Genomic DNA, 24499 nt, shown 5'->3' on the forward strand with positions numbered 1-24499 from the left:
TATTCATTTTGTTTTTGTTATTGGTTACTAATAGTTCGGCCTCTTACGTAGAACTTTAAATTATTTTTGTGTTACCTCTATTTTTTTTGTTTTATATTCAATACCAATAATGTCTATTTCTGCAAATTGGAATTTTTAGTTTAAACATTCTTGAAGCATTATTATATAAATCAAATATTTAAATGGTAAAAAAAATAATGTAATTATGGATAATAATCAAACATTTGAATGGTAAATAAATAAATGTAATAATGCTTGTATTTTTACCATGCTAGTTAAAAATTCCAGTCAGAATTTTAGGATATACCGTAAATCTGGAAATTTTTACGTCGATTTATTTTTGCGAATTTGGGTCAAAAAGCTGTTGATTAATTTTTACGCTTCAATTTTTTGCGAATTGTCACTGGTGCTTAAAAAAATAACTGAAGATTTTAAGATCAGGTTATGTTTCAAATAATATGCCCAGTTTATTCACAACGTGGCAACATATTACAAAATCGTTCCGAAACAATTTTTATAAAAATGCAAAAGGATTTGCACTGAAAATAATATTTAAATCAATTATAACAAACATTTTAGAGGTTGTTTATGCCTTTTGACTAAAAGTTTATTCCAAATGAAGAATAAATATATTATTTTCTCAACGTTTCTTTTTTTCTCACCTAAAATTGACACACCACGTTTAGATTTGGAACTTTCTAGTAAACACACTGAGTTTGAGTTATCGCCCGTGTTGATACTCGGTTAGATAAAATGACAGTTTTCTCTTTATTGGCAAATTAATTGATGAAAATAATTAAAAAGGGGCAAACTGCCTCAGTGCTTGTCAAATCATCGGACAATATAGCATATAACATGTATAATGAGGGCAATTTACACGCACGGACAATTGACTTGTAGTTATATAGTAGACTAGTGTAAACAGGTTTCTTTTAAAAATGACCAGTGCTTACCGACGCACTGAGTTAAAAAAAAGACACGAGTCCTCTGAAAAAATATTCTTCACATGTTGATTTATTTTTAAGAAAAATATTTTTGCGAAAGCAGTGCACGCGCAAATTTGCTAAAAATTTATCTACAGTAAAAATTTCCAGATTTACGGTATTACAATGATGTAAGTTATTGTCCAGTGGATAACAATTATGTTGTGCTTGACAGCTCTTGGTCTGTTCTGGTTGTGAATATTATAAAAGGTCATTCTATGCATTGAATTTATTTTAATTGTCTAATATATGACACACAACACAAATAGAAAGTAAAGAAGTAATATGAACGATTGTAGATTTAGAAAATACAAGATCTGGAATGTCAAAATTAAATATTTTATAACAATTAAACAATAATTTCATATATGTGAAGATTTTATTAAATATATGTACAAATATTGTAATAATACCATGTATTATGAAATGCTGAAATGAAATAACAGATCTTGATCTTACTTAATAGTTCAAACTTTGTATATGTATTATATTATAGAATACAATATTTGACAATTTACTTATTTTGTTGGTTCCATCAATGTAGATGATATTTATGAGCTGAAATCAACCAAGGAAAAAACCATTTAATCTTATACCTGGTATAAACTTGACTCACAAACAACATGCATTACAAATGTTCCTTTTATATACATGTACATGTAAACATAATTCGTTGTACAGAATTAGATGGCTTACAAAAGTTTCTAAAAGTGATTTTCATATTTCTTTTTCTTCTTTTTATTTATTTAGTTTTTATTTGAGATAAAAAAAAATTAATGTAAAAACCCAACTTTCATTTCACAAAGAAAATTGTGACAGTTGCTACTTATCATTGTCAAAAAAGTTTTAAATCGCTGAAATTTTACCAAAAATCTGATTATCAAATTTAATTTCATGTAAAAATGTACTACATGTATCAATTAAATGTTACACTCTATGGATTAGGTCCATGATTTGCTGTATCCTCATTAATGTAGCGGTTTGCATTTCATTGAATGTTTCTTGTGTTAAGGATTGCTGGTAGGAATACAGAGCAGCCTGGTAATTCCCTGTTATCTGTTGACAGATCCCTAAGATCTCCCATGCTATGTCTTTTCCATCTCCAAGTATGTCTGTCTCCTGATCATGGTGTACAAGATCGTGTAGATCATGTAGAGTTCTATGTGTTCTCACCGGGTCTACATGTCTGTAACAGAAGATTTCCAACATATGTAAGAAAACATAGAGAGGAATATATAATCCACGGATTCTACCCTGTAACGCAGACTGTTGTTCTGGCATTAATTCATTAATGTAACAAAGTTCATTTCCCAGCAAAATATCGCATGCTACAGCCTTTCTCATTTTTGAAGACAGGGATAGACTCCCTACATCCTCGATATATCTCGTTGCATTTACACGTCCCCCATACACTACACATGACTGTACTAACTTGGCTTTTGTAGCTCCTATTACCGTTAAAGCTTCCAAGTACCTCAATGTCTTGTAATAATACATGGCAATGAACAACATGTCGGAAAGGAATCCAAACCTGGCCGCTAATTTCAGCATGTAAAGTGATGTTTTGTCAGTTAAATATATCATTTTATTCCTACATGTGCTGTTATCCACTCCCAGTAGTAAGGAATCTGTTAAATCGTTAAGTAAAATAAAAGCTGTGATCTGGAGTATGGAGGATGTACGCTTCTGTAAAAGAAGTTTCTGATATTGTGTCAGAGGTAAAATGATCAAACTTTCTACAGCGTTCAGAAACCTCATACAGGGGTTAAATTTTTTTGTTGGTATAATATTGCGATATATCTCATAGAATAGATTTAGTTCAAATTTCACCTCATAAATCGATGTAAGTTCATGTGGACACACAGATTGCCTAGGGTTTTGAAGGACACTTATAACATGTGATCTGATGGATGGACTGTAAAGCAGGCATGCTAAACCCTTCTCATATAATCCATGAAGTCTAATGAACAATTCTCTTTGTGCTTTACCGTGAATATTACTCAAAAACATGTTGTTTTCTGGAATAAAAAAATTTGGACAGATGCCTTTATACACCCATTTTAAGATAAGTTTAAAACAGATCCAGAAACACTGCAGGAGGTTTTGTGGACACCAATAAGGCATTAGATTTAGTTGAATCACCCAAAAAACAGCAGTCTTCATGTGATAAGAACACAGTAATTTATTTTCTTCACTTAGTCCACTGTTAATGCATTCTTTTAAGAACAACTTCAGCAGACCGTACGTTAGGAATTGGCAATGATTCATAGAGGAAACTAGACATTGCTCTGCCAAAGAGAAAGAAATTCTCCATTCTTTGTCAGCGTGATTTCCTAGTTTGTGCCCTACTGCTACAAAATGGCATCCGTTTCTGACTATTTCATCAATGATCGGAGCTAGCGGCCATGAGTGACATCTGTTTCTCCATTGGAAGGCGGGAGGGGGCCAAATATCACACGCAAAGCATAGAGCTATGTCATATTCTAATGTTCCGATAGCACCGCTACGACATGGACCATGTTCTTTAGAATCAGGCATAACAGTAGCAAATGTTTGACGTCTGAACTCAGAACTTGATATATAAAGTCTGTTATTGATTCTTATACATGCATTCTGTAAACGTTCCCAGTGAGTTTCTGTCAATAATTCAAGTAAAGCAAATCCAGGTGGACTTTTGGAACAATCACATAGAATCAGTGTTTTTCTGTTTAATTCATAATTCTGAGCTTGATCCAGATCCCAGATTATATTGTGGTCAGTAGGCCATAACATTATGTCTAAATCTGAGTCCTTCATCCTGAATCCCTCCCTATAACTGCCACTAGTCATCGCTGTCATTTTCTTTTTACTACTCACAAACATCTCTTGTTTTCTCAGCATCTCTTCCATATCTATTAGTTCTCTCCTCATGGTCACTTCATGTGAGAGCCCAACTATGTGACATAGTCCCACAAACACAGACTCTGATAGATGCTGAATACCCAAATCACTGTAATATGCATTTGTATAACTTAATGTATGCAGTTAAAGCTAGTCGAACCTATTAGAACCACCGGATCAAGGATTCAAAATAATATTTTGAGAGAGTGTAATATTGAGATGATAGGTAATGTCTTTAAAGCCTAAATATACGGATTAAAATGTTAGTTATCATTTTTAAAGTCCGACACCTCAAAAACTACATCCTAGTGTGTAGAAGGATTATTAGAAGTATGTGTTACAGATTTTATTCATAGATGAAAATATCAATCGAAATTTTACTTGCATCCAACCGTAGGAAGTCATTTCATCTGCCGTTCTAGCTGTATATAAAGAGGGAGTTTCTATAATAAGAAGAGAAAATTCGATCTTAGAGTAATTCTTCCGTATGTTTAAAAATATATTGTACATAAAGCAACGTCTACAATAGTTGTATCTGAAATTTAGTTGTATTGCGTATTTATGTTGATCTGAAATCCATTGAAAATAGTACTCATGTTTAAAAGGTGAATAGACAATATGATGATCATAGAAAATTGAAATATGATTACAAGAGTTTTCCTTTTATAATGGCACTATGGCAGATACCTTATTGTAAATTTATAGTTCCTCGTCGTTATTATTATAGTAGTTTTGTTTTTCCATATGAGAAAAGGTTTGGTACCCAGAGTGAAACAAAGTTTTTTTTTTTACATTTGAGTATTAATTAAAACCCGATAACATATTTGTTTAAGGAGTAAGAAATTTGAATCAAATGTAAAAAAAAGAAAAAGAAATCTTCAGTGTTTTTTATTTCCTTCATTTCAACATCACACTCTTTGTCATAATAATATTTCAAATGGATTTTCCATTTTTTATCAGATCAATATTTGATTGTACTGATTGATCTATTCATTCCTTTGATTTTATTTATTCTTTTATAAATTGGATTAAAAATTTTACATTTAATAAAGAAATGGCATATTAAACAATACCATTTTTGTTTTGTTTTTTACTGAAATATGTTTACAAGTATGGGTATACCTAACAAAAGAAATGTTAAAATTAAAAAAAAAAAGATTTTGAGCAAACAAATTGTTCATACTATAATATTTACATCCACTGAATATTTTCTCCTTTATTTCTTAAGAAAACCCATTGCTTTAATCACTGCATGAACTACAGTGGCTGTTCCATCAATGAAACGTATAGGGACGTTTGCATTATTAATAAATAAAATCTTATCAATCCTGCTTTAAATGATTAAAACAGATATAAATATAAACAATAAATTGTCTTTCTATGTTTGTTATTACTGGAATTAACGGTCGCAGCTATTGCAGAAAAAATTTACATAACCCGCTTACGCGGGTTATGTATTTTTTCTGCAACAGCTGCTTCCGTTAATTCCAGTAATAACAAACAAAGAAAGCATTTTATTGTTTAAATATATTTAATTTTATAGAAGGCAATGTTTGAAAAATCAAATTGTCAAATTCTTCATTTGGCATCATGTTGTGGGGGATGTGTGTTGGAAACAAGTTTGTAAGGTATGTGTGTTGGACAACATATCTGTTAGACATCATGTTTTGGGGGATGTGTGTTCGACAATATGTTGTTGTGGCATGTCTGATAGACAGCATGCTTTGTGGGATGAGTGTTGTAGAACATTTGGGGGGGATGTGTATTTTGTGGTGGATCTGTAGAAGACAGCTTAACTTGTTATGGGGGATGTACATGTATGTTAGACAATATGTTTTTAGGAATATTTGTTGTATGTAAATTAAAACTACAAATATTTTTTACCTTTTTCGGAAGTTAAAATTACGTTTATTGACATTTTCTCAGCATAAGAACTGATCATTTTGCAACAAAAGTGGCCAGGGGTAGGAAAATTACCATGATAAGCAATGAACTTATCTCGCCAAACAAAGAAAGATCTTATTATCAATGAAATTTTAGTGGTGTTTTAAAATCATAATCCCAATATTGTGAATTATTTGGATAGTTATTTGGTGAGGGGGGAATTATGGGTAAGTAAAAATACATCTGAGCCCAACATCATTCAGAATTTCAATTATCGGGCTGTGTTTAAGATTGTTGTGGCTATTTAGTACTAGATGAGGGGGCTCTAACAAATTTTTTTCTGTATGTTAATTAACAATATACATTACAATAAATAAGTTTCACTGAAACAAAGTATCTTCTTTTTAAGACCAGTAGGTGGGACTACTAAATCACTTTGACATTCAAAATATCTCTTAAAAAGCCTAAATATACTGATTGAAAAATCTGAAGAACTACACCCAAGAGGATTGAAGAATTACAAGTAGTATGTATAAAAGATCTTATTCATAGACAGAAAAGAAAATCTAAATTTTACCTACATCCAACTGTAGGAAGTCATTTCATCTGCCATTCTAGCTGTATATAAAGAGGAAGGATCTATGACTAGAAAAGGAAACTCGATTTCAGAGTAGTTCTTCCGTATGTTTCAAAAAAATTGTGTAAGTAAAGCAACGTCTACAACAGTTGTATCTGAAATTATGTTGCATTGCATATTGATGTTGATCAGAATTTCATTGAAAATAGCACTCATGTTTAAAAGGTAGATAGACAATATGATGATCAATATGAAGAATAAATTAGATGATTACGAGAGTCTTCCTTTCATAGTGACCCTAAACAGATACCTTATTGTAAATTCATAGTTCCTCGTCGTTACTATAACAGTAGTTTTTTTTTCACACGACAAAAGGTTTGGTACCCAGAGTGAAATATAACTCGATTATTCATTAAAAATTCTATAACATACTATTTTAGGAAGTGGAAATTTTTTTATCAAATGTAAAAAAGAATAAGAAATTTCAGTATTCTTTTTTATTCCATCAGTTCATCATCACGCTCATGTCTTTGATTGACAAACAAAGTTTGCCATAATAAAATTTCAAATGGATTTTTCTTTTTATCCGATTGATATTTGGTTAAATGATTGGTTTATTCATTCCTTTGATTTTATTTGTTCTTTTTCAATTTGGATTAAAAGAAATGGACCTACTGAGTAAACTGTGCATGGCTAAATTTGACATTTAACAAAGAAATGTCATATCAAACATTATTATGCTACCTGTCAGTTTGTCTCTATATAACCCATACCCTACTATTCTCGCATAGTGGTCTAAGGATTTATATAGCGTAAGCATACTATGCCGAAATAATGCACGGCTTTATTTACTGAATAAAATTCTTCAATGCACATGCCGGGGATCGAACTCACAACCATGAGGTTGTCAGTCCGATGCCTTATCGATTACGCCACAAAGACGATCACTGATTGATAGAATTTTATTAAATATATAAACTTAATTTATACAATTGACACAAGAAGGAGAAAATAGACAAATGTTATTTGAAAACAGTAATATTATTCTAAGAAACCTTAGATTAATGTGTACAACAAAGTTTCAAACTAATTACATACAGATCGTTAGATGAACTGATTTTATAGGGTCATTAAAACGCTTTTTTATATGACGCTTGATTGAAGGATGTAAAAGAAAATTATCAATGAGAAACGACGTCTGCAAACAAATAAGTCTTACTTACAAACAGAAAATAAAGATGAGTTGCTTTGCGACAGAAAATCCCGACTTATTTAGAGAAAATACTAGTAATCAAAATAACTAAGCATGCAACCAATTTTAGCATGAAGATTTTGAATGAGTTCTTGCAAGTGCGCTGTGTTAGCACCAAAGTCAAATGGATTGCCGCATAAATAATTACAACATTCAGCATAATAATAACAATAGTGTTGCATTATGCATGTACTATGCCTAAATAGTAGGCAGGGTTTGACACATAGTGCACTCGCCTCCGGCTCGTGCACCATGTGTCAAACCCTGCCTACTATTTAGGCATAGTACATGCATAATGCAACACTATTATATAAATAGCATTTTGTCGTCTATTCACTGAAATATGTGTACAAATATGAGTATACCCTAACAAAACCATGTTAAGGAAATGTAAAAAAAAAAAACAGATTTTGAGCAAAATAAATAGTTCATACCGGTTACCCTATGTATGATACTGCACATGTACATAATTTGGCGTATCAAATTTTATCGCAATCAATGGATATGGAGTTGTTGGCTTTTAATCATGAATTAGCGCTACACATGTTCGTGCCGTATACTGTATTATATTTATAAATAAATTCCAAGCGGTATTCATAAATTAGCGTGTTGGATAGCATTTTGTGAAGGACGTGTGTTGAAAAGCATGTTGTTGTGAATGGGGGGAGGGGGAACAGCATGTTGTGTGGTATATGTTTTCAACAGCATATTTTTGGGGATGTTTGTTGAACAGGATGTTGGGGTTGATGTTTGAAGGCATGTTAAGGGTAGGGATTAAGCAGTATGTATGGGGTGAGGGACAGCATGTTGTGGCGAATGTGTGTTGGACAGCATGTTGTGGGGAATGTGTGTAAGATAGTATGTTGAGCAGTAAGTGTGTTCGACTTTATTATTAGGTGGATGTGAATTGGACAGCATTTTGTGTTGGATGTGGGTTGGACAGCATGTTTATGTGTAATGTTTGTTGGACAGCATGTTTATGTGTAATGTTTGTTGGGAATCATGTTTATGTGTAATGTTTGTTGGACAGCATGTTTATGTGTAATGTTTGTTGGAAAGCATATTTATGTGTAATGTTTGTTGGAAAGCATGTTTATGTGTAATGTTTGTTGGAAAGCATGTTTATGTGTAATGTTTGTTGGAAAGCATGTTTATGTGTAATGTTTGTTTGAAAGCATGTTTATGTGTAATGTTTGTTGGAAAGCATGTTTATGTGTCATGTTTGTTGGAAAGCATGCTTATGTGTAATGTTTGTTGGAAAGCATGTTTATGTGTAATGTTTGTTGGACAGCATGTTTATGTGTAATGTTTGTTGGAAAGCATGTTTATGTGTAATGTTTGTTGGAAAGCATGTTTATGTGTAATGTTTGTTGGAAAGCATGTTTATGTGTAATGTTTGTTGGACAGCATGTTGGTTGGAATGTTTGTTGGACAGCATGATGGTTGGAATGTTTGTTGGACAGCATGTTGGTTGGAATGTTTGTTGGATAGCATGTTGTGTGAAATGTTTGTTGGATAGCATGTTGTGTGGAACGTTTGTTGGATAGCTTGTTGTATGGGATATTTGTTGGACATCTTGTTGTGGCATGTTTGAGACAGCAGATTGTAGGGGATGTGTTTGGACAGCATGAAGAATGTGTGTGTGGGGGGGGGGGTGGGGGGTGGGGGTGGGGGGGGGTTGGTTGGTTGGTTGGAAAGCATGTTGTTGGGTGGGGATGTGTTTGACAACATTTCAAGGGGGGGGTCTCTAGAGCATTGTATTTTGTGGTGGATCAGTAGAGGACAACTTGTTATGGGGTATATTTGTTGGACAGCATGTTTTGGGGAATATTTGCTGATTGAAATTAAAACTATGAATATTTGTACCTTTTATCAAAATTTGATATTGAGTTTATTGTCATCAGGAACTGTTAATCTGTTAACCATTAAAACAATAAACTTGTCTCAGCAACCAAAGAAAAAACATTTTATCAATGAAATTTTGCTGCTGCGGAATCAGAATCCCAATATTATGAGTTATCTGTATAGTTATTTGGTGGTGGTGGGGTGGGGGGTGGGGGTGGGGGTGGGGGGCTATGGGAAAGAAAATACAACTGAGCTCAACTTCAATCAGAATTTCTAGAAAAAGGTTGTGTTGACTATTCAATACAAGATGGCATTATGAAGTTGAAATTTGTGCTAGCCATAAGCAAAGGTAACACATAAGAACCATTAATATGCAACTGGCAATGGATGAAAGTGTCAAATTGAGCAGGTTTTCTACATTTGAATCTTGAGTAGGTTTTCTCCTTAGTACCTTGAGACGGTTTTCTTCTATAGAACCCTGAGTAGGTTTCTTCTTATGAACCTTATTTTTGACAGAGTTATGCCCCTTGGACGTAGAAAAATTCAAACTATTTGCATTCTTGGTGTGTATGTTCAGGAGGAGGGGGGGGGGTAAAAATTTCTTGTTTATTTAGCATTCTTAAAAAAAATCATATTGTAATATATCACTTGATTTTAAAACGTAATATTATGTGGTCGTCCAGTTCTCATTCTTGTTAAATCTATGTTCAACATGTGCCTGCCAGGAAAGTTGTTCGTTTATGATTTTATTGAAAATAATATGTCAGCTTATCTAGATACGATTTTAGTAATGGCTATTATCATCATAATTTACCTGTTGTCACTTCATGTAATATCGTAGGAGTTATAATATCGGGGAATAGAGGGTGGATTTTACATTTCATGTTTTGGAAGCCATCATACTTTACTCGGATCGTCATTTCCGGTTTGGTGACCTATATGTATTTACTAGTAATACATTGTTCTATTGAAGTTATGAATATGGGATCGTATTCTACTTTTTATTTTGAGTTGTTTTGTGATTTGAAGCTACAAGTTGCTATTTATTGTTAGCATTAACTTTATAATCAGTCAGCTTTATCGGGACTACATTTGTTTACGCTAGTGTCGGTAGTTACGATATTCATACGCTATATTGTTCAGCATATATTGTGCAATCTAGGGATGTTTTATAAACATTGAAGGAATTTATTAATTCATCTAGTCAAGCTTATTTTATGTGTTATATTTCCACTTGTTAATTTTACATAGTTTTACTAGTTACGATGTTGTACGGTAGCTTGTGTGGCAGAAGTAGTTCTGTGTGGGAACTTGTGTGGGAACTCAGCCTCCCGTCAAGCTTTTGATTGGTTAATAGTTCGTACGGCACAATTTTATTGGATAATTCGAGTCATGTGACAGGGAATAGGAGGTTATATAAGCAAGCGCGTACTACGCTACGACAGATTTCAGCTAGTTGTATGGCGGCTATATTTGAAAGTTAAAAAGAAGAAAACAAAGACGGTGAGATACTTATAATGTTATTTACGTATAATTAGCCTAGTTAGAAATCTCCTACCACACTGGACGACCTAAACTTGTGTTTCTGAAGAATCAGCTGTTTTATATTGATATTTATATATTGTATTGTTATGATTATGAGATGCTGCACATACAATAAAATGCTGAGTATGACTGATCAATCATCTTGAGTATCATTCAACAAAGAATCTACACAGAGTGGTGCCTGGTTGTTTAAATTACATAAGAACAAGTTTTATTACTGGTACATCCTGACAAAAGATGAATTATTTAGATGATAAACTATGGCCTATATAGATGCTGAGGATTCAGAAATACTAGCCACCCCTGGGGTAGCTTACAATATAAATAAATTGATTTGCTTGTGTTCTCAAGCAATTTTAAGTTATAAAGTTCTTTCAAAACGTTGATCACGGAATACTATCACAAACTGGATATTGGTCTGCAAAATAATCAGCTTAAGCTTTGTCTCTAATTTTTTTTTCACTTCACAGATTAAATATTTCCTGGTACTTTGGCATGCTTAAATAAATTATTCTTAAAGTACAGTCAAATATTGTTATAAAAAAAACTCAATGTTATTTAGATAATTTTTTTAGATGTAAAAGGACTTGAGATTTTAAAAGTAAAACTTTTACATGTAAGAGGAAGGGACATCCAAATCATGCACTTTTACATATTAATGGTTATCAACACATCAGCATTTGATATACTGAAGTTCAACTGTATAACAATGTGAACCAATGATTCAGATGTTAAGTTTTGTCTTTTAGGCATTGTATTTTATAGCAACAAATGATAAACCTGAAATCAAATAGAAAACACAAACTCTCTCCCGTCTTCCAAGATCTCCTGGATAAATGCCTGGAGGTGGACTTTAAAAAAAGCATCAACCTCGGAGCTCTTAAAGGTATTTTATATAATCTGTGTTAGAAAGGCAGCTATAATAAGTGTGTATGTTTGATTTTTTTCCAAAACAAGGATGTGCTTGTTGTTCAAATTATAATTTAAATAGTTTTCTTTACACCTTTTTCATTATTCCAAACAATATATACTGACACGCAAAAGAAACGCAACACCCTAATTTGGGGGAAATAATTAATATGTAAAGTAAATAATTTTGTATTTTATATCGATATCTTCAATTTGGTAAATATCGGTAATTTAACGGTTGAAGGATTTTCGTACCATAACCTGAAGTCAAGTTTGCGTCTGCTTAATAGAAATAAAAAATTGCATGTTTAACAAAACATTTGGCAATATTTTGGGAGTTTTAAGGGTTTATACTGTTCATCTTAAGTAAAGAAGCAACATTTCAAAAAATAAAATCTCCTTTCCTTTCCCGTTACGATGCTAAGGCTTCTCGAAAATGGCTTAAGTAAGCATTTCCATTGCCCTAACTGAAAAATCTCAACGTAAAGGTGATGGAGAGTTGATGATGCAAAAATACACGGCATTACGCCTCAACGGGGTCTTATGTATCATATGCATAAATGATAGTCCTTGGACCGGGAGTCAAAGGGTTACTACAATGCGCTAAGTTAGAGAAAATTCGACCTAATCATCTCAAAAACAGGCATTTGAAAATGGCAAAGAATGACAGATCTCGATATTGATTAACCTGTTGTATCGTAAAAATTAAGCTGCAATTGTTGTTAAGGACAGTCTTGCACGTTGTAATTGAATGGCTGGGAGGGGGTGTTTTAACAGTCATGTGTTACTTAGTAAAGTTAAAAGATAAACATTTAACATTTTTATCAAATCCCTGATGTTCTGAAAAGTGAGTTTAGTCTTACTGTATTCTTTTTTGAAAATCATTAGATAAAAAATTCAAACATTTGTAGATTACTGCTTGTTGCGTTTCTTTTGCGTGTCAGTATATAATATGATTTTTTGTGTGAAAATTTTGTTTGTGCTTAAATATTTGATAAAGACATATACTTTTAATGATTAAAAATTTCCTGTTAATCTTGAGAATCTTTTGCTCATTGCAGCATCCCTTCCTTCGACTAGCAAAGCCACTGGCCAATCTACAGCCACTTATACTAGCTGCCAGATAAGCTCGAAATGGACATTGAAAAAGTTCATCTTATACAATAATATCTCTATGTCTAAAAGGTATATATGAATTAATTTACTGTGCTCATTGTCTTGTGCTTGATAGGTGCATCTTGAAAGAAACCCAAAATATTGCCGGAGATTTAAAAAAAAACTTGAGCACTGAAAAATTCAAATCCATCTGGAATTAAATGCTTTCAAATCACTTATTTTTGTGGAGTCTACTTTTTTATGGTTTGAGAAATTTTAGCGATTCATTAGGATTCCAATTTGTGGATGAATCAAGTTTGAGTTGTTACTTGTTTGACATTTTTGCAATTCATTAGGATTTAAAATCGAAGGAGTCTTGATGACACAAAAAACAACGAAAATATACACCCATTAAAATAAGTGAATTTAAGGTATTTTGAATATTTTATAAATAAGTTTCAACCATTTCATAACTTTTAGCTCACCTTAGTCAAATGCTCAAGTGAGCTTTTCTGATCAAAATTTGTCCAATCTCTATCATTGTTGTCATCGGCATAAACTTTTTACATTTTTATCTTTTCACAAACTACATTTTTATCTTCTGAAGAACTGGTGGTCCGATTTCATCAAAGCTTTGTACATAGTATCCTTAGATAAAAACAATTTAAGTTTCTTCAAATAAAGGAATACTCCCTTTTTCAAGGGGAGATACATGTAATAGCAAGTTTTTTTCAAATGATGACCCCCATAGAAGATCAAAAGTTTACCGAGGTATATAAATTATATAGCAAAAATCTTTGAAAATTCTCATCTCAAGAACTGCAAAGCTATGATTGGTCTTATTAATATTTAAGCATCTTCAAGTGGTCTAGATTCAAGATTGTTCAAATCAAGACCTCCGGGGCTAGATTGGGGCCACAATGAGGGATAAACAATTAACATAGAAATATGCAGAAAATACTTCTCAGGAATAGTAAACAATGATTATTTATATGGAAGTATTGATTAGACCATAACTCCCAGGGTAAGGTAGGGCCATTATGGGGGATCAAAGTTTACCATAGAGATTTTTATAGAAGAAATCTGTATAAATCTTTTTTTTTCAAGAATGGAAAAGCCATGATCATATTTATATTGAGATATCCATTTAGGAAGACAATCTTTTTTTTTTCAAAGTTTCAAGAACAGCAACGTGCAAAGTTATATGTTATGTATTGATATGGAGGCATCCCCTGCTCCCCTCAACATCCTCTCCCCTCAGTAAACTTTTCACTACTGAACTGATAAGTGCTTTCTAGCCATTATACTCAGGTGGCCTCTTATTTTGAAATGTTCTATTCCGTATTTTTTCATAATTTTTTATCAGATCTCTCTGTTTCTTTTTCAGGTTGTATGATAGATCTGCAGGAGTATCAGATGTGAATGCAAGAAGCAAATGAGATCTCTTTCTCTCAGAACTCTTAATGAAAGGAAACTGTCTACTTGATGTCTTTCAGTGCCACTGCTTCAGAATGGGTGATCTAAATGTCAGCTTTATTTGTCATCATGCCTGCTTGGACTAGCCAAGGGGAAATTATACCGCCCCTCAAAGGACTCGGCCAAATTGTGATATTGATGACTTTTCACATGTCAAATTTTTAAACAATGTTCAAAACATTTTGTAATAAAACATGTATGTAAGAATGAAAATGTCCTCATGATTTTTCTCATATAACTATCAGTGATTTTATCGTTCAATCATACCTTTAATGTTCATTTTGTTTTTGTTATTGGTTACTAATAGTACTGCCTCTTACGTAGAATTTAAGTTATTTTTGTGTTACCTGTATTTGTTTTGTTTTACATTTAATGACAATAATGTCTATTTCTGCAAATTGGAATTAATAGTTTAAACATTCTTGAAGCATTGTTATATATATCAAATATTTGAATGGTAAAAAAATAAATGTAGTAATGGTTTTATATTTACCCAGTTAAATTAAAGTTTCAGTCAGAATTTTAGAATATCATCCAATGTTGTAAGTTATCGTCCAGTGGATAACAATTACGTTGTGCTTGACAGCTCTTGCTCTGTCTTGGTTGTGAATATTATAAAAGGTCATTCTATGCATTGAATTAACAATTTTTAATTGTAAAATATATGACATACACCACAAACAGAAAGTAATGAAGGAAAATGGAATGTTGATTTAGAAAATACAAAATGGAATGTCAAAATTAAATATTTTATCAATTAAACAATCATTTCATAAATGTTAAGATTTTTTTTAATATATGTACAAATATTGTATTAATACCATGTATTATGAAATGCTGAAATGAAACAACAGATCTTGGTCTTATTTAATATTTTAAACTTTGCATATATTATAGAATACAATGTTTGGAAAAAAACATAATTTGTTAATTTTTTTCTTGACAACATATCATGGGGGTGATACGCTTTGTTTGAATATTTATTTTGTTGAGAGTAAAAAAAATGTTTATATATAAACTTAACTAACAAACATATTACAAAGCTTCCTTTTATATAAACACAATGCATTATAAAGAATCAAATGGTCTGCAAAAGTTAGAAAAATTGACTTTCCCATTTATTTCCTCCTTTTATTTAGGGATCTATTTATTTAAATTTTTGAAGATAAAAATTTTAAGATAAAAACCAACTTTAAATTTACAACGGAAATTAAGACAGCTGCTTCTTACCATTGTCAACAAGAGTTTTGACTTTGCTAAATTTTTTCCAACAAAAATCTGATTCTAAACTTTATCTACATGTTCTTAATGTACTGTCAATAAAATGCTTGCCTCAATGGTTAAGTTCTATGATTTGCCGTATCCTCATTAATGTTGCAGTTTGTATTTTTTGCAATGTTTTTGTGTTAGGGATTGTTGGTATGAATATAGAGCAGCTTGATAATTTCCGGTAATCTGTTGACAAATCCCTAGGATCTCCCATGATATGTCTTTTCCGTTTCTAAGTATGTTTGTCTCATGATCATGGTGTACAAGATCTTGTAGATCACTCAAAGCTCTTTGTGTTCTTGCTGGGTCTACATGTCTGTAACAAAAGACCTCCAGCATGTTTAAAATAACATAGAGGGGGATGTACAATCCAGGGAATCTATACAGTATTCCAGACTGTTGTTCTGGCAATAACTCATTAATGTAAAAAATGTTATTGTTCAGAAATATATCCCATGCAACAGCCTCTCTCATCTTTGTAGACAAGGAAAGTCTCCCTACAGTCTCGCTATATCTCCATGCATTTACATGTCCCCTTAACATTGCATATGGCTGTGCTAACTTGGCTTTTGTAGATTCTATCATATTTAAAGCTTCCAAGTATCTGAATGTCTTGTAATAATACATGGCAATATACAGCCTGTCGGAAATGAACCCAAACTTAGCGGCTAATCTTAGCATGTAAAGGGACGTTTTGTCAGTTAAATATGTCTCTTTATTTCTACATGTGTTGTTATTCACTTCGAGTGCTATTGAATCTGTTTAGAAGTTGAGTAAAATAAAAGCTGTGCTCTGGAGTGTAATAGCTGTACTGTGCTGTAAAACAAGTTTCTGATATTGTGTAAGGGGTAAATTTTTCAACCTTTCTATAGCAATAAGGTACCTCATACAAGTGGGTAAGTCTCTAATGAGTATATTGATGTTAAATATCTCATAGAATAGATATATTTCAAACTGGACTTTAGAAACCAAAGTGTGTTCATCTGTACAAACAGATTGCCTAGGAGTTAGAAGGACACTTATGACATCGGATTTTAAGGATTGACTGTGAAGAAGGCATGCTAAACCCATCTCATATAATTCATGGAGTCTAATGAACAAATCCTTTTGTGCTTGACCATGAATTTTACTCAGAAACATGTTGTTTTCTGGAATGAAAAAATTTGGACAAATGCCTTCATACACCCATTTCAGGATAAGTTTAAAACAGATCCAGAAACACTGCAGGAAATTTTGTGGACACCAGTGAGGTATCATATTTTGTTGAATCACCCAAAAAACAGCCGTCTTCATGTGATAAGAACACAATAATTTCTCCTCTTCACTTAATCTACTGTTAATGCATTCTTTCAAGAATAATTTAAGTAGACCATATGTTAAGAATTGGCAATGATTCATAGAGGAAACTAGATATTGCTCTGCCAAAAAGAAGGAAATTCTCCATTCTTTGTCAGCATGATTTCCTAATTTGTGTCCTATTGCTACAAAATGACACCCTTTTCGGACTATTTCATCAATGATAGGAGGCGGGGGCCATGAGTGACACCTGTTTCTCCATTGGAAGGCGGGAGGAGGCCAAAAGTCACAGACAAAACAGTCTGCAAAGTCAAGTTCTAGTTCCGCTTGAACAATGCTAGTACAAGGACCATGTTCCCTACATCCAGAATTACAATGAATACTTCTAAACTTAGAACTTGATATATAGAGTCTGTCATTGATTCTTATACATGAATTCTTTAGATATACCTGGTTAGTCTCTGTCAATAATTCAAGTAAAGCAAATCCAGGTGGACTTTCCGAACAAACACTGAGAATCAGTGTTTTTCTATTTAAATCATAATTCTGAGCCTGATCCAAGTCCCAGATTATTTTGAAGGGATTTAACCAGAACATCGAGTCTATATCTGACCCCTCTAGCCTGAATCCTTCCCTATAACTGCCACTTGTTATAAATTTAAATTTATCACTTGAAAAAGCTTGATCCTGTATCACTTGGTCCATTTCAAGTAATTCTCTCCTCATTGCCACCTGTTGAGAGGTCCCCACTATGCGACGCAGTCCCACAAACACAGACTCTGATAAATGCTGGATACCCAAATCACTGTTTAAAAAAATAGATTCAATACATTGATAATTTTGCATGAAAAAAAAAATGAGTAAACACTTTTTTGGTAGTGTCTCTTAAATGTGATGAGTTCAAATTAATATCACGCTGGGCATTCAGATTCACACTTGAAACTTGAATGTGATAATAATTAGAGACGGGGCAAAGGTTTTAAAAATTAACATTTTGGGTGAATACCGGCGGTATATGATACATATACCAACTTTTATTCGCGACTACTTTATTTTGCGATTTGCCGGGGGTAAACCAGTTCGTGACGATTAATTTTCGCGATAAAGCCTATTAAGGTTTCTTTTTTTTATAGACACATAGACTTTAAGAACCGGTTCGCGGTGAGAAATATTCGCGATGACGAGGCTCTCGCGAACTTCGCGAAAATTTCTAGCACGCGAATGAAAATTGGTTTACTTTTGAGTTAATGTGTATAACGGCCCAAGTATACATGTCGTTATCCTTTTTACTTTCCATCAGTCCTCAAGATTTACATCCTAACAGTTTAGAATCTTATGAAATGTGTGGTTCTAATCTGTATTCATAATAAAATATACAAATCTCATTATACAAATCTCATCCAACTATAAGAAGCCATTTTCACATTTTGTTCAGGAAAGAGGAAGAATTCTTGAATTAGAAGAGGAAATCCCTTGAGTAAATTAATCTACGTGTTTTAGTGTGTAAATTAAGTAATTTCTAGTTTTCTACACCACTTTATCTGAAATTTAGTTGTCTTCCATAACAATGTTTATCGATATCAATGAACACAGCAGTTGTGTTTAAAATTTAGATCTCTACACTATATTTTATCTCAAATATACTACTAGTGATACGGGAGGCCCGGGTTCTATTCTCGTTCGCGGCGCCGCGTCAGACATAAGACGTGTACATAGGTAGTGACTATTCCTTCGCCAAACGCTCGGCATTAGAAGTGAAAGCCACGGGTCTTTCGAATATGACCTTAAAAATGTAGGTCCCGTGTCGCGGTAGGCGTTGGCAGGTTAAAGAACCCTCACTGATCAATGGCCCTGAGTGCCGAGTATAGATCTATATAAATTTGAAGCCCTCATTGGCAGACGGTGACGTCTCCATATATGTGTGAAAAATTCTTGAGAGAGACGTTAAACAACATATAATCAATCAATCAATCTATCTATCCACAAAATAATAATAAATTTTGATATTTTACATGCCAGAAAAACGTCAGAACTGGCGCCATTACGAAAACTGGGAATTTCACCGTCTCCACTCGAAGTTGATTTTCTATACTTGGGAACCGAATTAGATGCCGAAATCACAATTTATTATTGGCATAATGCTCCTAGAACTCACCAATATCGATGAATAGAAATTACCACTCCACATTCCTATTCAGAACTTGCACGATTTTAAAATGCACGAAATGAAAACAAATCTCAACAGTCAGATAAAATGTGTTCATTGAATTATATTATTTCATAAACAGTACATAAAAACGGTGTTGGTGAGTACTAAAGGTGTAGTATTATTGATAAAATGTGAATTCAGCATTTAATTCGGTTTACAAGTATCGAAAATCAACCTCTGAATGCCGCCTCCGGTTGGAGGCGGCGATTTCCCAGTTTTTGTAATGGCGCCGGTTCTGACGTTTTCCTGGCATGTGAAATATCAAAATCGTAAAAAAAGCCAGAAAAACGTCAGATTTTTCGGACTAGTCTTACTGTATTCTTTTTTGAAAATCATTAGATAAAAAATTCAAACATTTGTAGATTACTGCTTGTTGCGTTTCTTTTGCGTGTCAGTATATAATATGATTTTTTGTGTGAAAATTTTGTTTGTGCTTAAATATTTGATAAAGACATATACTTTTAATGATTAAAAATTTCCTGTTAATCTTGAGAATCTTTTGCTCATTGCAGCATCCCTTCCTTCGACTAGCAAAGCCACTGGCCAATCTACAGCCACTTATACTAGCTGCCAGATAAGCTCGAAATGGACATTGAAAAAGTTCATCTTATACAATAATACCTCTGTGTCTAAAAGGTATATATGAATTAATTTACTGTGCTCATTGTCTTGTGCTTGATAGGTGCATCTTGAAAGAAACCCAAAATATTGCCGGAGATTTAAAAAAAAAAAACTTGAGCACTGAAAAATTCAAATCCATCTGGAATTAAATGCTTTCAAATCACTTATTTTTGTGGAGTCTACTTTTTTATGGTTTGAGAAATTTTAGCGATTCATTAGGATTCCAATTTGTGGATGAATCAAGTTTGAGTTGTTACTTATTTGACATTTTTGCAATTCATTAGGATTTTAGGAAAATTTAAAATAAGTGAATTTAAGGTATTTTGAATATTTTATAAATAAGTTTCAACCATTTCATAACTTTTAGCTCACCTTAGTCAAATGCTCAAGTGAGATTTTCTGATCAACATTTGTCCAATCTATATCATTGTTGTCATCGTCATAAACTTTTTACATTTTTATCTTTTCACAAACTACATTTTTATCTTCTGAAGAACTGGTGGTCCGATTTCATCAAAGCTTTGTACATAGTATCCTTAGATAAAAACAATTTAAGTTTCTTCAAATAAAGGAATACTCCCTTTTTCAAGGGGAGATACATGTAATAGCAAGTTTTTTTCAAATGATGACCCCCATAGAAGATCAAAAGTTTACCGAGGTATATAAATTATATAGCAAAAATCTTTGAAAATTCTCATCTCAAGAACTGCAAAGCTATGATTGGTCTTATTAATATTTAAGCATCTTCAAGTGGTCTAGATTCAGGATAGTTCAAATCAAGACCTCCGGGGCTAGATTGGGGCCACAATGAGGGATAAACAATTAACATAGAAATATGCAGAAAATACTTCTCAGGAATAGTAAATAATGATTATTTATATGGAAGTATTGATTAGACCATAACTCCCAGGGTAAGGTAGAACCATTATGGGGGATCAAAGTTTACCATAGAGATTTTTATAGAAGAAATCTGTATAAATCTTTTTTTTCAAGAATGGAAAAGCCATGATCATATTTATATTGAGATATCCATTTAGGAAGACAATCTTTTTTTTTTTTTAAAGTTTCAAGAACAGCAACGTGCAAAATTATATGTTATGTATTGATATGGAGGCATCCCCTGCTCCCCTCAACATCCTCTCCCCTCAGTAAACTTTTCACTACTGAACTGATAAGTGCTTTCTAGCCATTATACTCAGGTGGCCTCTTATTTTGAAATGTTCTATTTCGTATTTTTTCATAATTTTTTATCAGATCTCTCTGTTTCTTTTTCAGGTTGTATGATAGATCTGCAGGAGTATCAGATGTGAATGCAAGAAGCAAATGAGATCTCTTTTTCTCAGAACTCTTAATGAAAGGAAACTGTCTACTTGATGTCTTTCAGTGCCACTGCTTCAGAATGGGTGATCTAAATGTCAGCTTTATTTGTCATCATGCCTGCTGGGACTAGCCAAGGGGAAATTATACCGCCCCTCAAAGGACTCGGCCAAATTGTGATATTGATGACTTTTCACATGTCAAATTTTTAAACAATGTTCAAAACATTTTGTAATAAAACATGTATGTAAGAATGAAAATGTCCTCATGATTTTTCTCATATAACTATCAGTGATTTTATCGTTCAATCATACCTTTAATGTTCATTTTGTTTTTGTTATTGATTACTAATAGTACTGCCTCTTACGTAGAATTTAAGTTATTTTTGTGTTACCTGTATTTGTTTTGTTTTACATTTAATGACAATAATGTCTATTTCTGCAAATTGGAATTAATAGTTTAAACATTCTTGAAGCATTGTTATATATATCAAATATTTGAATGGTAAAAAAATAAATGTAGTAATGGTTTTATATTCACCCAGTTAAATTAAAGTTTCAGTCAGAATTTTAGAATATCATCCAATGTTGTAAGTTATCGTCCAGTGGATAACAATTACGTTGTGCTTGACAGCTCTTGCTCTGTCTTGGTTGTGAATATTATAAAAGGTCATTCTATGCATTGAATTAACAATTTTTAATTGTAAAATATATGACATACACCACAAACAGAAAGTAATGAAGGAAAATGGAATGTTGATTTAGAAAATACAAAATGGAATGTCAAAATTAAATATTTTATCAATTAAACAATCATTTCATAAATGTTAAGATTTTTTTTAATATATGTACAAATATTGTATTAATACCATGTATTATGAAATGCTGAAATGAAACAACAGATCTTGGTCTTATTTAATATTTTAAACTTTGCATATATTATAGAATACAATGTTTGGAAAAAACATAATTTGTTAATTTTTTTCTTGACAACATATCATGGGGGTGATACGCTTTGTTTGAATATTTATTTTGTTGAGAGTAAAAAAAAATGTTTATATATAAACTTAACTAACAAACATATTACAAAGCTTCCTTTTATATAAACACAATGCATTATAAAGAATCAAATGGTCTGCAAAAGTTAGAAAAATTGACTTTCCCATTTATTTCCTCCTTTTATTTAGGGATCTATTTATTTAAATTTTTGAAGATAAAAATTTTAAGATAAAAAACAACTTTCAATTTACAACGGAAATTGTGACAGCTGCTTCTTACCATTGTCAACAAGAGTTTTGACTTTGCTAAATTTTTTCCAACAAAAATCTGATTCTAAACTTTATCTACATGTTCTTAATGTACTGTCAATAAAATGCTTGCCTCAATGGTTAAGTTCTATAATTTGCCGTATCCTCATTAATGTTGCAGTTTGTATTTTTTGCACTGTTTTTTGTGTTAGGGATTGTTGGTATGAATATAGAGCAGCTTGATAATTCCCGGTAATCTGTTGACAAATCCCTAGGATCTCCCATGATATGTCTTTTCCGTTTCTAAGAATGTTTGTCTCATGATCATGGTGTACAAGATCTTGTAGATCACTCAAAGCTCTTTGTGTTCTTGCTGGGTCTACATGTCTGTAACAAAAGACCTCCAGCATGTTTAAAATAACATAGAGGGGGATGTACAATCCAGGGAATCTATACAGTATTCCAGACTGTTGTTCTGGCAATAACTCATTAATGTAAAAAATGTTATTGTTCAGAAATATATCCCATGCTACAGCCTTTCTCATCTTTGTAGACAAGGAAAGTCTCCCTATATCTCGCTATATCTCCATGCATTTACATGTCCCCTTAACACTACATAAGGCTGTGCTAACTTGGCTTTTGTAGATTCTATCACATTTAAAGCTTTCAAGTATCTGAATGTCTTGTAATAATACATGGCAATATACAGCCTGTCGGAAATGAACCCAAACTTAGCGGCTAATCTTAGCATGTAAAGGGACGTTTTGTCAGTTAAATATGTCTCTTTATTTCTACATGTGTTGTTATTCACTTCGAGTGCTGTGATTGAATCTGTTAAGAAGTTGAGTAAAATAAAAGCTGTGCTCTGGAGTGTAATAGCTGTACTGTGCTGTAAAACAAGTTTCTGATATTGTGTAAGGGGTAAATTTTTCAACCTTTCTATAGCAATAAGGTACCTCATACAAGTGGGTAAGTCTCTAATGAGTATATTGATGTTAAATATCTCATAGAATAGATATATTTCAAACTGGACTTTAGAAACCAAAGTGTGTTCATCTGTACAAACAGATTGCCTAGGAGTTAGAAGGACACTTATGACATCGGATTTTAAGGATTGACTGTGAAGAAGGCATGCTAAACCCATCTCATATAATTCATGGAGTCTAATGAACAAATCCTTTTGTGCTTGACCATGAATTTTACTCAGAAACATGTTGTTTTCTGGAATGAAAAAATTTGGACAAATGCCTTCATACACCCATTTCAGGATAAGTTTAAAACAGATCCAGAAACACTGCAGGAAATTTTGTGGACACCAGTGAGGTATCATATTTTGTTGAATCACCCAAAAAACAGCCGTCTTCATGTGATAAGAACACAATAATTTCTCCTCTTCACTTAATCTACTGTTAATGCATTCTTTCAAGAATAATTTAAGTAGACCATATTTTAAGAATTGGCAATGATTCATAGAGGAAACTAGATATTGCTCTGCCAAAGAGAAGGAAATTCTCCATTCTTTGTCAGCATGATTTCCTAATTTGTGTCCTATTGCTACAAAATGACACCCTTTTCGGACTATTTCATCAATGATAGGAGGCGGGGGCCATGAGTGACACCTGTTTCTCCATTGGAAGGCGGGAGGAGGCCAAAAGTCACAGACAAAACAGTCTGCAAAGTCAAGTTCTAGTTCCGCTTGAACAATGCTAGTACAAGGACCATGTTCCCTACATCCAGAATTACAATGAATACTTCTGAACTTAGAACTTGATATATAGAGTCTGTCATTGATTCTTATACATGAATTCTTTAGATATACCTGGTTAGTCTCTGTCAATAATTCAAGTAAAGCAAATCCAGGTGGACTTTCCGAACAATCACAGAGAATCAGTGTTTTTCTATTTAAATCATAATTCTGAGCCTGATCCAAGTCCCAGATTATTTTGAAGTGATTTAACCAGATCATCATGTCTACATCTGACCCCTGTAGCCTGAATCCTTCCCTATAACTGCCACTTGTTATCAATTTAAATTTATCACATGAAAAAGCTTGATCCTGTATCACTTGGTCCATTTCAAGTAATTCTCTCCTCAT

The 24499-nt window shown here is 32.7% G+C and overlaps 1 protein-coding gene and 1 pseudogene across 1 annotated transcript; both read right to left on the reverse strand.

The window, feature by feature from the left end:
• Positions 1-1889: 1889 nt before the first annotated feature.
• On the reverse strand, positions 1890-3893 carry LOC134270445 (uncharacterized). The gene has a single exon (XM_062752666.1). The coding sequence runs from the start codon at positions 3891-3893 to the stop codon at positions 1911-1913; it is 1983 nt and encodes a 660-aa protein (XP_062608650.1). The 3' UTR covers positions 1890-1910.
• An 18645-nt stretch (positions 3894-22538) lies between these two features.
• On the reverse strand, positions 22539-24499 carry LOC134270475 (uncharacterized; annotated as a pseudogene).

The sequence above is a fragment of the Saccostrea cucullata genome, unplaced genomic scaffold, assembly GCF_032062105.1.
Source record: "Saccostrea cucullata isolate Sc308-1 unplaced genomic scaffold, CSIRO_AGI_Scuc_v1 ctg3146, whole genome shotgun sequence".
Classification (NCBI taxonomy): domain Eukaryota; kingdom Metazoa; phylum Mollusca; class Bivalvia; order Ostreida; family Ostreidae; genus Saccostrea; species Saccostrea cuccullata.

Excerpts from the sequence above, each read along its gene's own strand:
- LOC134270445 (XM_062752666.1), bottom strand. The coding sequence starts at position 3,893 with ATGAGGAGAGAACTAATAGATATGGAAGAGATGCTGAGAAAACAAGAG.